At 34.9% G+C, this 14239-nt stretch overlaps 1 protein-coding gene across 1 annotated transcript in view; it reads right to left on the minus strand.

Annotated features, from left to right (window-relative positions):
• Nucleotides 1-323: 323 nt before the first annotated feature.
• The window catches only part of LOC150097652 (cytochrome c oxidase assembly factor 6 homolog), a 28885-nt gene continuing 14969 nt past the window's right edge, over nt 324-14239 (minus strand). Inside the window, exon 3 of the mRNA XM_090407472.1 lies at nt 324-643. Coding sequence (XP_090263598.1) covers nt 542-643 — 102 coding nt within the window. The 3' untranslated portion in view covers nt 324-541. The remainder of the gene's footprint in view (nt 644-14239) is intronic.

Consider the following 14239-nt stretch of genomic DNA (forward strand, 5'->3'; position numbering starts at 1 on the left):
ACTGAAAATTTAACTCTACTTTAATTGAAAGAGCTAGAAAATGGTATCCTGAATCCTTGATGAGATTCAAATCCAGATCTTTCCAACTAAAAAAAAAACCAATGTTATATTTTCAGATGCCCAACAAATTAGCAAAAAATTTGGGAGTACCGTCGAATCACAGCTGCGAGTAGGATTACAAAATTTAAAATAAAAATGATGCAAAGTAGCTGCAGAGCTTACCAATAATAAACAACTTTTTAAAACTATATATAACATTTTATTTGTTCTTCTGATATACCAGAAGATTTTGGAATCTGTCTTCAGTAATATATGACAAAATATCTTATTTAACTGTTCATTTTTCAAAAACACAATGAGGATAATCTAAAGAATGCATTCAAAAAATACTTTTTTGTTTGTTTCTGTATTTCCATATGTAACTAAAAACCTATACTACAGTCACAGTACATCCAAAGCCATGGATGTGAAGCGCTATCAAAAGATAGCTGAAACTGCAAAATCATACTAATATACAATGAATTGATATACAACTCCTTCATCAAGACTTTTTAGGCTTATAATCATCAATTGGTTCATATCCTTCATTCTCTATCTGATCCTTAAACTTTATATATTCTCTTTTCCGGTTAAAGTGCTTAACCTATAACAAGAAAAACAAAAACAAAATGTAAGTGACTGTTATATGATTGAAAATTGTATGTTAAACTACATTTTTTTTTCTTGCAATTTTCAGTTAAAAATTTAGTATAACAATACTTGTCAAGTTTATTTATTTATTTTACAAAAAATATAATGATCTTTTAATTGCCCAATCATTAGGAAACCCTGTAAGTACTATTCTAAAAGTTAGTTGTCATTGCTAACTTCTAAATAACCAGGATCAGTTATGGCAGATTATTGTCATGCTATTTGTAAATATTATGACAGCATTTAAAAAATATTTAGAGTTACAACAATTACTGGCAAAATTTCAAATTCTTTTTCTATGTATCAAATTAAAGACTTCTTCTGAACAGTGTTTTAATATTCTTTCAATCTATTCTTTTTGAAGACACTATAATGAAAATAGTGAACTAACAGGTTATCATTCCTTATTTTTTAAAGATTGCTTTAAAAAAAGTGTCCTCCTTGTTTGTTCTATTGCTTCATCTTCTGTGAAATAGTATATTCTGGGATCAATGTCACATCATGCATACTGTACGTATAGAAAGGCTTAGGCATCAATGATTAGTAATGCTTCATGGTATAAATAACACCAAGAGAAGAAAAAATGCATCTATAAAAACTTAGTTTATTAAAATGTATTTCCCCCCCCCTCTCTTGGTGTTGTTTATACCAGGAGGTATTATAATGAAAGAATGCATATCATAATCGATTCTTCATGGACAGCAAGCATATTGATGTCATTTATATAATACTGAACATAAGAGATGACTATTAAATTACTTAAGGAATTCACATTGTGAATTCCTTAAGTAATTTAATAATTATGTACAGCCAATGTATAAGCCTTTCTACAAGAATTATGAACAGAAGAGAGACGATAGTTTCTCCCAACAAGTCTCATCTTCTTTCTATTAGCTTGGTATATTCTACATTTTATTCACTTCAGAACAGAAAAAAATATACAGGTGACTCTCATTATATATGTGATTTCGTTATCCATATTTTCATTATTGAAAATGATATAAGGACTATCGCTGTTTCCTATCCAAGGTGTAGAAGCTTCCACTTACGTGCCTTGTTTCCTACCCTTGCCCACTGTGTTCAGTGGCTCAGTGTCTACTTTTTTTCTTACTGTCTTATTGGGCTATGCAGTGTTTGTCCTGATCTATAAATAACTTCTGTGCCCTTTGAACAAGATGTCTGGGAAAGAAAAACAAAGAAAACTAATAGTGAAAAAAAAAAAAAATGTGAATAAAGACCAAGTAAAGAAAAGGTCTAGGAAATCCCATTCTTCAGAGGTAACATTGGAAATTCTAAATCGGTTTGACAGAGGTGAATGTAACATTGACATTCAAAGGGTCACAGGACAGTGATTCTACAGTGTAATGGCAGATACAATTTGTAAAAGCATGCAATTGTCTACGAGTCTCAGTGTGACCAGAATAATGAAATCTCGATGCCATGCAATTGAGCAAATGGAAAGAATGCTAGCGAATAATAAACAGGTGATCTGCAGCTGCTGCCTTGAATTTCACCGAAGAATTTCATGAATTTCTCTTCAAAGCAAAGATAACAGGAGGAGGTTACACACACACACACTGAGAAGTTACAAATCAGAAGATGAAACTGCAAGTCAGGTTTCAATTTGAGAGATTCTCGAAAATGTAGCTTTCAGCATCCTACAAGCCTTGATTATGATGTATTAATCATGAAAATAAAGACCTACCTTAACAGTTATTTGTTTCATATGTACTGAATATTTCATTTACTACTCTTATGCCTTCAACATGTATGAAAAATATGTGCATTTTTGATTAATCCTGAAAGATCGGAATCTCACTCGCTTAGGAATGCAACTTTTATTATCCCATGCTATAAGTCTCCTGTTTTACACATTTTTAATATATATGACGATTTCAAAGAACACAACCACTGCATATAATGAATTTTGTATTCTATATTCTCCATAATACTTGAAGAAAATAACTGGGATTAAAAGCATGCAAATACTATTCATAAAATAGTGAACACAGGGTGGACAGGATGGTTTCTCATGACAAACTATCTTGTTTCTATTATATATTTAATTCAGATAGAAGAGAAAATAATTTTTTCTATTCTCCTTAATATTTAAAGGAGAATAAAAAAAAAAGCATTAAAAGTGCAGACGATAATCATTAGAAATCTAATAAAATAACACTGAAAATAGGAGGTAATTTCACATGTGCAGCCAACCCTCAATGAAGTATCTCTCAGTCAATCTCTCCCACTGACGACATATGACCCAATGAAACATCAATTTCCTGACGTGTACCCCCAATAGGGTGTTCAAGTTACTATGACAGCGCTACATGATTAAGTTTAAATTATTAATCTCCTTATCAACAATTTTCCTCCAAATTAATCTATTACTTGTGAGCAGTCCAATATTGCCATATTTGTGCTTCTAAGGCACTTCTAACTGAATCAGTCCACCTAGCCCTTGTTCTTCCTCTGGGTCTCCTTCCTGCTAACTCGGCATCAAACATCTGTTTTGCTAACCTTTCTTCACCCATTCCAGTAAGTGGCCATGCCACAGATTAGCTCTGCTGACATTAACTTTCTAGAATGCTACTAATGTCAAGTTGCTTTCTAATATCTTCATTTCTAATATGATTCTGTCATTGATGCCATCAGTCACTCTACTAATTTTTCTCACAACCATCACATCTGCGGTCTCTAGTCTTTGATCAAGTGCTTTATTTCTAACCCAATATTCAGATCCATAACTTAACTGGTTTAAACACCTGTATACTGCTAGTTTATTGTTTTGGCTAATTTCTCTCTTATTCCATATAAATTTATTCAGCTGGCTACCCACCATATCAGCTTTGCTTATTCTGTTGTCTATTTCCAGATTTACCTTCTTCAGAATGTAGCTGAAGTTTTCTATGTTCCTGCCTATTTTCATACTTTTCGTCTTTTTATTGCTGATTTTCATGATAAATTTGTTACAGCTGTTACTCTATTTAGTTAGAGAATCTGGAGACTTGTACTAGATGTGTTTAGGACTACAACATCATCTGCATTAAAGCAAAGAATTTAATTTGACATGTCCAATTCCAATATCAAGCCTAATGTCACTTTCTTTAACCACCTTACCGGCCATTAAAGATCAAATATGGATCACCAAAAGCTTCGTATCCATTATAAATTTCAATGTAATATCAATGGTATTACAATTTTAATATCCACTTCGCATCCATGGTAATGTGGAAGTATATATACGCCCTGGCAGGTGGCATGGTTAATAATGTGATCCATATAGATGATGAAAGAATGGAGATAATCTGCATCCTTATCTTACCCCTGATTTTACATCAAACCATCTTCCTGTATTTCCTTCAATTCTAACTGCTGACTTACAACTTAAATATACACTATGTATTGCTCTGTATAATGCTCCATTCACCTAAAATAATTGTAGCTTTGAAAACCTTTTCTCTGGGCATCTTGTCATATGAGTTTTCCAGATCTAAGAAACTTAAGTACAGATCCTTATCATATTCCCACAATTTCTCAACTAACTGTCTTAAAGTGAAAATCTGATCTTAACAACCTCTATTTGGTCTGAATTATGCAAGTGTAGCCACAGCAAAACTTTTATACTTTGATAATTAAGAATTTCTGGTCAAATATCATCTGCTCCTGCTGCCTTTCCACATTTCACATTTTTGATGGTTTTTTCTACCTGATGTATTGATATATATATATATACTCCACTTTGCCTTCCTCTTGAAAATTTTCTAGTATGGTTCTCTCACTGCTTGGTTTGTTTAACAGTCTTTGAAAGTAATTACTTCTTACATCTAGGATATCCTTATCTTCAGTTTTCATGTCACCTTTATTATCTTTGATTCCTTTTACAGGAATCAAAGATGATAAGTCTTTCTTCCATTTCTAAGCTTCTTCAATAGTCTCCAGAACTTTTTGCCACCTTCCTGATATTTATTTTCTATATTCTTACCAATGTCTTCCAATGATTTTTGTTTAGCTACTTTTACGCACAGCATAGGTCACGTTTTTTCTGTGTATTCTTTTAGGGCATGCTGACTTATTTGCTAGGAACTTTTGGTATGCTTTCTTCTTTTCCAGGCCTGCTTCTTTAACTTCTTGTGTCCACCATGCTCCCTAATATAATAACTCCCTAGCTGAATCAATGTCTTCTTCAGAGTTTGCCACTGAGAATCGAAGGTTTGGTTCTTGTTTTCAATTTTTTTTTTTTTTTTTCTTCAATGATGTTTGTATAGTCGAGTCTACAATTTACTTATCAAAGCTACTCAACTTTAATTCTTTTTTAAACTTTCTTACATACTGTTCTTTTTAATATGATATCCATTTTCATTCTGCTTAGTACTAAGTAATGGTCATTTCCAATTTCAAATCCTCTGTACACTCTTGTAGCCTGAACCAGCCTTATATCACTATCAACAATGATGTAATCAATGAGGCTTTTCTTATTTCTTGTGTCTTCTCTTCATGTGAACTTGTATACATCTTTATGTTAAAACATGGTGTTAGTAATGAATAGTCCATCTCCTGAGAAGTCCAGTAAATACTTACCATTATTATTAGCTTTGCCCTTTTCTCCAAATTTTCCCAAAATGTTTCTATATGCCTGGTGAGATTCATTTCTTACTCTGCTGTTCAAATCTCCAACAAGGACGACTTTTTCAATTTTCTTTATGTCAGCTGCCTGTTCTAATGACTCAACAAATTTCTCCACTTCTTCCTTGGAAGAACCTTTTGTGGGACCACAAGAAGAAATAAGTCTCATTGTCCATGTCTCCATTTTGAAGTTTGCCCATATAACTCTACTTGAAACTGCCTTCCAATCAAGAAGTTTATTTTTTTTTTGTGTTTTTTTTTTTTTTGTTTTTGTGTTGAATGTTATCACTACTCCTTCCTTTCCTTGATCATTATTGTCTGAAAATAACATCTTACTAAATACATCCTGTATTTAGTAAGATCTCATCTGTTTTTGTCTTCTTTGTCTCAGTAATGCCAATTATGTCCATGTGGCACTTTTCCAATTCTTCTACAAGTTACATTTCCTTTCCTAGCTTTCCATTTGATTTCTTAGATATTACCCAATGGATTAGCCTTTTAATCCACAGGGTCATATGTCTAAAGTCATCCTCCAACCTGAGTCCATAAGAACATTAACTTGATCTAGCTATATCCAGTGGGACCTGTCTCTTTATTTTTCTAGCTCTTGGCATCTTATCCTGCATGAAGAGTGTTTTCAATGTTCTCTCCCTTTCTTCTTGAGATGTGTCCAAAATATCTGAGGATTCATTCAACAAAGGACAATAGAGCAAATGTATTTAAAAAAAAAGAAAATAGTTTACTAGGAAATTTCCATTAAGACAGTATCGATAGATGTTATGCTGCTTTAGCTGGGACTTTTTGGTACAAGCAAGTTTATTACATTATTGCTTACTTGTACCAAAAGTCTGAAATATAGGAATTTGTATCATTCTGTTCATTTCTTCATATGGTAATAATAACACAGTAAATTTGTGCAACACTCAACCATCTTTGGTTGGTGTATATCTGGAATAATCAGTTTTGCTTTTGATTCTAACATTCAATCCTAGAAAGAAAGAAATCCAAGTCCTTATAACGCAAGAAAATAAATGAAAATAAACTCTGTTGGATCAGATAGGTCAGATACTACTCATGTTTTGGGTGGTGCACCTAAAAACTTCCCTTGAAATATTGATGCTGTCCAGAGGCAAGCCATTAGTTCTAGATGATCCCTCTCTTATAGATTCACTTATAGACAGAGATACCATTTCAGTACTGTCTATTCTAAAGTACTTCCAAGGTTACTGCTCCAGTGAATTGGCAACCATTATTCCTCCATTTTCTCTTGCACCTATTAATAACAAGAGCAGCAGATGTCCAGCATTCCTTTACTGTGTAACTGCAAACACACAGAACCTACTTCTCTTAGTTTTTTATTCCGTCCATCTCTGTCCTCTGGAACATCCTTCCTCATGAAGTATTCCCAAACAACTATAACCAGCAGCTCTTCAAAAAAAAAAACACCAATACAATTCTATCTCAGTCCTAATCTGCACCCTACACACATAGCACTGATGTGCTTATAGGCCTCTCAATCTCTCATATAAAGGATCAATAAAAAAAAAATAAAAAAAAACGATCACCAGAAAGGGAACTGGATCTTTCATACAATTCACTATGACAGTAAATATCGGTGTAATTACATTTTTGTATCTAAATAAGAATCTCTTAAAAGACGTGATAATCGATTATAAAACAAGGAAAATTAATCACAAGATCCTAAAGCATTTTCTGGAAGGTAGTATGTTAGAAATATGGGTACTGGCCACTTTTATGAGATAAAAAGCCCAAGCTTCTGGGAGGAAAACCCTTGTCACCTCCATATGGCTAACTCACCTTCAGTTGAAAACACTTTTATAAAAGTTCTTCATGTCCTAGATGGGCTTTGGAACCCAGGTCTTTCCAACAGAAGGGCACACTGTTGATACTGACCATGGAATAATAAAGTTTTCAAAAGGCATTCATAGAAGAAATATATATTTTTGAAGGAGTGAAAAAAACCTAACAAAAACTCAATGTAACATTAAGTTTATTTATCACTGTAAATTAGTGTTGAGTTATATACCATGAATTTTTAAGTATTCATTCAGGATATCTTTCATAGTCCGCCTTCAGGTCATGTATGAATACGAGTCTCTAAGATTTAAGGTAACCAGTGGTGTATATGTGGAACAGTCCTTGGTCCACTGTTATTCAATCTATATATGAATAACACTGGGAAGGATATGACATGCACCATACAGCTATTTGCTATTACGTACTTTGGTGTGATTACATATCCAATGTCATTGGGATTATGCTAAAAGAAACTGATCAGGTTAGTGATCTTGGAGTTTTAGTAGACAGGAAGTTGAAGGGCCATATAGAAAAGATTCCAAATACAACTGAAGAGGAAAACTGGAATGCTGAAACAAATCTTGACATGCAAAGACATAGAAGTAATTTTGCCCTTTTTTTTATGAGGTCTTGATAAGACTTCACTTGGCATATTGCATGCAGGTTTGGTTTTCAGCTTCCCATGGTCATTCTGATATTGTGGAAAGAGTGCAAAGGAGTGTGTTAAAAATGATATCAGGATTGTGGAATACTGATTATGAAGAAAGAATGAAAATTTGTGGACTGAAAATGCTAGCAGACAAGAGAAGGGGGGGGGGGCGATATAACTGCAACTTCTGAGTTTCATACAGGATACCAATAGGTGGACTTTTTCATTTTATGAAGGGTGGAGAAAAGATGAGATGGCATCCTTGGAAGTTGGATTTTTTTTTTCTCATAGAGTGGTCCATGATTGGAATGGATTGCCATTGGATGGTGTGTGTACTCAAGTAGTATGAATGAATTCAAGAATAGGTAAGACAGCCAATGCAAGTAGTATGTGGCCTCCTTAAATGAATCCCTCACTCCTTGGAGGTCTCTCTTAATAATAATATTTAATAAACAATTCATCAAGGTATTTCCATCCTCATGTGACTGCTGAACAGCTAAGTGCAGAGACAATGGAGGATGAGCAAGCACGATGTATATGAGGAATTAAATAAACTTGATATTAATAAATCTGGTAGCTTGATGACAAATGACTGCATGTTTAAGGGAATGTTCAATGGAGTTAATAGCAGCCTTGACATATCTGTTTTCATTCTCTTTCCACAAGTTTGTGTGGAAAGAAAATGAAACTGTTCAACTTCATATAGAAGATAAGAATGAGGATTCAAATTTTAAGCAAGTCTAAGTATCTAGAAGATGTTAGAGAGGTTTCAAAGCTGTATAACTGGGAGGAGACCTCCACATAGCCTTTAAAGGAATGCGGAGAACCGACCAGGGCTTCTGACCTAATGTCCAATCCTCACCTTCTCGTGGTGCACCCTGTTGGGTATCTACTTTGATACTGAACGAACGAGGATGGGCTGGCAATTTGGGATTTAGCCGACCAAATTGTATTCTTATTGGTTAAATCAAAATAAAAAATGATGGTACAACATGACAAAATTTCATGCCGGCTGGGGCGTCGCCCAGTTAAACAAGGCCCCCGTTGTTTTCGCCAGGGAACCAGGGCGAACAGCGAAAAGTCAGCTACTGGAACAAATCTGAAAACAAACCCCAACTCAACATCACCAGAGTTAAAGATCGGTACTATCAACATAAGAAGCCTGAATGGCAAAGAAATGGAGCTAGCTGAGGAATTAGATAAGTACCAGATCGACATAATAGGGGTGACTGAAACAAAAAAGACCAAAACTGGTGAGATCTTTCTGAGCAATAAATACAAAATGTTATATTCAGGCAATGACAATCAAGGAAAAGAAGGAGTAGCCATAGTATTCAACACAAAATACGAGGCTAATCTTCTTGAATGGCAGTCAGTCTCAAGTAGAGTAATGTGGGCAAATATGAGAATGGGGAACTGGACAATGAGACTTATTTGTGCCTATGGTCCCACAGAAGGTTCTACTAGGGTAGAAGTGGAGGAATTTTTTGAGGCTTTAGAAAAAGCAACTGACACAATGAAAAAGGAAAAGTTGGTCCTTGTTGGGGATCTAAATAGTAGAGTAGGAAATGATTGTGAGACATACAAAAATATTTTGGGAAAATTTGGAGAAAAGAGCAAAGCTAATAATAATGGCAAATATCTGTTGGATTTCTGCTCAGGACATGGACTGGTTATTACTAACACCATGTTCCAACATAAAAATGTGCACAAATTCACATGGAGAGAAGATGCTAGGAATAAGAAAAGTCTCATTGACTATGTTATTGTTGATAGTGATGTTTTCTCCCTGGTGCAGGACACCAGAGTGTACAGAGGATTTGAAATTGGAAGTGATCACTATTTAGTCTTGAGCAGGATAAAACTGAATTTCATATTGAAAAGAATAACATGTAAGAAAGTCTTAAAGCGAATAAAAGTTGAGCAGCTCTCAGATGTGAACTGTAGACTAAAATACAGAAATATTATTGAAAAGAAAATGAAAGAGTTTGAGAACAGGAATCAAACCTTGGAGATTCAGTGGCAAACTCTGAAGAAAACATTGATTGATTCTGCCAGAGAGGCATGTGGTGAGGTTGTGTGCAAGGATAAAAAAATCAGAACTCCCTGGTGGACACAGGAAGTTAAAGAGGCAGTGAAGGAAAAGAAGAAAGCATATCAAAAGTTCCTGGCAAATATGTCAGCTTTTACTCTTACAGAATACAGAGACAAATGTAAGAAAGCTAAACAGTGTGTAAAACTAGCTAAACAAAAGTCATGGGAGGACTTTGGCAAGAATATAGAAAATAAATATCAAGAAGGTGGCAAAATATTCTGGAGGTTGTTGAAGAAGCTTAGGAATGGAGGAAAGAGTGCTGTAAAAGGAATTAGAGATGATAAAGGTGAAATGAAAACAGGAGAAAAAGATATCCTTGAAGTATGGAGTAATTACTTTGAAAAACTGCTAAATGAAACAAGCAGCGATGACAGCACAGTGATAAAAAACACTGACCAGGCATGCAGTCAGGAATACATATCCATACTTCAAGTAGAAAAAGCCATCAAAGGCTTGAAATGTGGAAAGGCAGCAGGAGTAGATGATATTCGACCAGAAATGCTGAAGTATGGTGGTATAAGAGTCTTACAGTGGCTACACTGCATAGTTCAGAAAGCCTGGACAGAGGGACGAATTCCCGATGATTGGAGTAGAGCTCTCATAGTACCCATATATAAAAAGGGAAATAAAACTGATTGTGAGAATTACAGAGGTATTTCCCTACTGAGTGTTCCTGGCAAGATCTATGCAAGTATACTTGAGAAACGGTTGAGAAGAATTGTGGAAGAAAAGCTTGGTGAAGAACAAGCTGGATTCAGGCCAAATAGAGGCTGTCAGGATCAGATCTTCACTTTACGACAAATAGTCGAGAAAGCATGGGAATATAACAAAGATCTGTATTTAAGTTTTGTCGATTTGGAAAAGGCATATGACAAGGTGCCAAGAGTGAAGCTATTCAATACGCTGAAGTTATATGGTGTCAATGGGGCATTATATCAAGCAATACTTAGTCTTTATTTGAGTTGTGAGTCAGCAGTTAGAATTGAAGGAAGTACAGGAAGATGGTTTAATGTTAAATCTGGAGTGAGACAAGGATGTACATTATCCCCTCTGTTATTCATTATCTATATGGATCACATTATGAAGGAATGTGGTATTAAACCTGATATCAAAATTGGAGATGTTAATGTCAGCTCTTTGCTTTATGCGGATGATGTTATAATTCTAAATAAATCCGCTACAAGTCTGCAAGATTCTCTGACTAAATTGAATAGTTGTTGTAATAGATATGGTATGAAGGTCAGCAATAAAAAGACAAAGACAATGAAAATATGCAGAATCATTGAAAATGTCAACTGTGTTGTGAATGGAGAACCTGTGGAACAAGTAAAACATTTCAGCTACTTAGGCACAATTTTTACTGAAGATGGTAAACTAAATACAGAAATAGACAACAGAATCAGCAAAGCTGGTATCGTGGGAAGTCAATTGAATAAATTCATATGGAATAAGAAAGAAATTAGTCAGAACACTAAATTAGCTGTATACAAGACTGTGTTCAAACCAATTTTAACTTATGGATCTGAGAGCTGGGTCAGAAGTAAAACACTTGACCAAAGACTAGAGACTGCAGATATGAGAGTCCTGAGAAAGATTAGAGGCGTGAACAGATGGCATCAATGGCAATATCATAAAAAAATGAGGATATTAGGAAAGAACTTGACATTGTCAGCATCCAGGAATGCGTTAGCAGAGCTAATCTCAGATGGTATGGCCACTTAAATAGAATGGGAGAGGAAAGATTAGCAAAACAAGTGTTCTCTGCCAGGTTGGCAGGAAAACGACCCAGAGGAAGACCAAGATATAGGTGGATTGATACGGTACAAAGTGCCTTAGACGATAGAAATATAAGATCTGATAATGTTGGAGTCTTGACAAGTAACAGACTGATTTGGAGGAAAATTATAGATAGGAAGTTAGTAATGATGTAATTTTTTCATGTAGTACTGTCATATCCTGTACACCCCTTGAGGGTACATGGCAGGAATTTGATGATGATGATGATGATGATGAGATTTGACAGATGAGTGAGAGAGCATATTCAAGAGGAATGCAGTCAAAAGTACATCAATACTTGAGGTAGGAAAATCCATCAAAATCTGAAATGCAAAAAGACAGCTAGAGTAAATGATATTTGATTAGAAAAGCTCAAATACAGAAATATGAAACTTTTATGGTGGCTGCATTATATAATTCAGAAGGCACAATCAGAGGATCGAATTCTGGATGATTGGAGTAGAGCTTTCATAGTACTCATTTATAAAAAGAGAAATAACAATGAATTTTTGCATTTGTAAAATGAATATCCCTACTGAGTGTTTCATGTAAAATTTATACACACACACATACTTGAGGCTGAGAATAATTATAGATAGGAAACTTGGATAAGAATAAGCAGGGATTCAGAGCCAGATATGCAATTGTCATTATCAGATTTTTACTTTAAGACAAATAGCTGAGAATTTATAGAAAAATAAACCTGTATTTAAGTTTTGTAGATATGAAAAAAGGCAGGTGACAAGGTGCTAAGAGAAAAGATGTTCAGAATGGTACAATTATAAAGTGTAAATAACGCATCAATCAATCAACAGTCTATATTTGAGTTGTAAGTCAGCAGCTTAGATTTTTTAATTTATTTGTTTGGGCTCTGACCATTCCTCAACAGTCCCTTAGGACTGTTTCAGACCTCCTAACGAAGGATTAAGTATGTATTTATGACTGTAAATCCGTGTGCATTCACAGGCTGGTTTGCCTGTTCTGAGGGATGAAAATCCAAGGTTCTAAGTGAAGAAACTCTCTATCTTCGTATAAGACCAGCTAACTCACCTTTAGTCGAAAGAGACCAGATAAAGGTTCCTCACATCATGGGGGGGGGGGGGGGGGAAATCGAACCTAGGTCTTTCTGACCAAAGGGCTTCATCTATACTGACTGAGCTATGGAGGCTCTTGCAGCTTAGATTTGAAGGAGGTGCACAAAGATGGTTTGATATAAAATCAGGTATGAGACAAGGATGCACGCCATCTCCACTATCATTCATTATCTATGTGAATCATATTATGAAGGTAAGTGGCATTAGTCCAGACATCAAAATTGGATAGGTTCATTTCAGCTATTTAATTTATGCAGATGATATTATACCCTGAAATAAATCCAGTGCAAGTCTGCGGGATTCCTCAATTAAATTAAATAACTTTTGAAACAAGTATGGTGTGAAAATCAGCAATCAAAAGACCAAGATACTAGGCAGGAATTAACATGGAAAATATCAACTGAATTCTGAATGGAGATCTATAACATGTAAAACATTTCAGCTATTTAGGCATATTAGGAGTCAATCAAATAAATGTAAAAATAAAAAAAATCAGCTAACGCCTTTTTATTCCCGTATACGGGAGTAGGCGAGGCCATTTAGCCCTATCTAACTTTTGGAGACTGAGTGGGCAGTTCAATCTCCACTGGTACCCAATCAGAGACAGATGGCCCAAGGCTATCACTAATTAAGCGGTACGCAGTGAAGAGAGACGGCTCAAATGTGCCGCCATCTCATGGTCCCTAACACAATATATTTAATGTCTGAAATAATGTGGGTTCTACGGTCGATTTTCTTGAGTTTACAGGACGAAAAACCCGAGTTTCCGGGAGGAAAAACCTGCTTGCCCGTGCCAGAGATCGACTAACTCGGGAACTGGTCAAAAAATGGCTTAGAAAAATTTCCTCTAGTCGCCAACTAGACTCGAAACCAAGTCTTCCTTCGTGCAGCCAAGCGCGGCAGTAGGCAAATGCCACATCCGCTGAGCTACACAGGCTCCAAATAAATGTATATGGAAAAAGAGAAAAATCAGTCAAAACACAAAACCAAATGCAAGTTCCAAGAAAAACTAGGGGAGTGAGATGTTATTAATGGCAGAATTATATTAAAAATTAAGACATTAGGAAGAAATTGGAGAGCACATCATTGGCTTGTTAAAGGGAGATCAATTATAACAAATCCACTTACTTTTTATGAAAAAAAATCACAAGAGAAATAGACCAAGTAATTCATTTGAATTTTACCAACGCCTTTGATAGCAATCCACAAAAATGAACCAAAGATGTACTGATGCTCCTCCAGTGACATGGGTAAGAAATCGGTTGATACTGTATTTACTCAAATATAACTTGCACTTTTATCCACAAAATTAAATTAAAAAAATTGTGGTGTGAGATATATGCAAGGATTTTTGGAAACTAAAGTTTTTCAGGAAAAAACTAAATTGACATTTATAATTAAATCCTCAGTATTCATTATAATTTATAATTGCTATTGCTCACATTGTTTATGAAATGAATGCATTTAAATGTTAATTATCAATGTTATTTA

The sequence above is a fragment of the Typopeltis vanoorti genome, chromosome 17 (genome assembly GCF_054136105.1).
Source record: "Typopeltis vanoorti isolate ZY-2024b chromosome 17, IOZ_Tvanoo_1.0, whole genome shotgun sequence".
Lineage (NCBI taxonomy): Eukaryota > Metazoa > Arthropoda > Arachnida > Uropygi > Thelyphonidae > Typopeltis > Typopeltis vanoorti.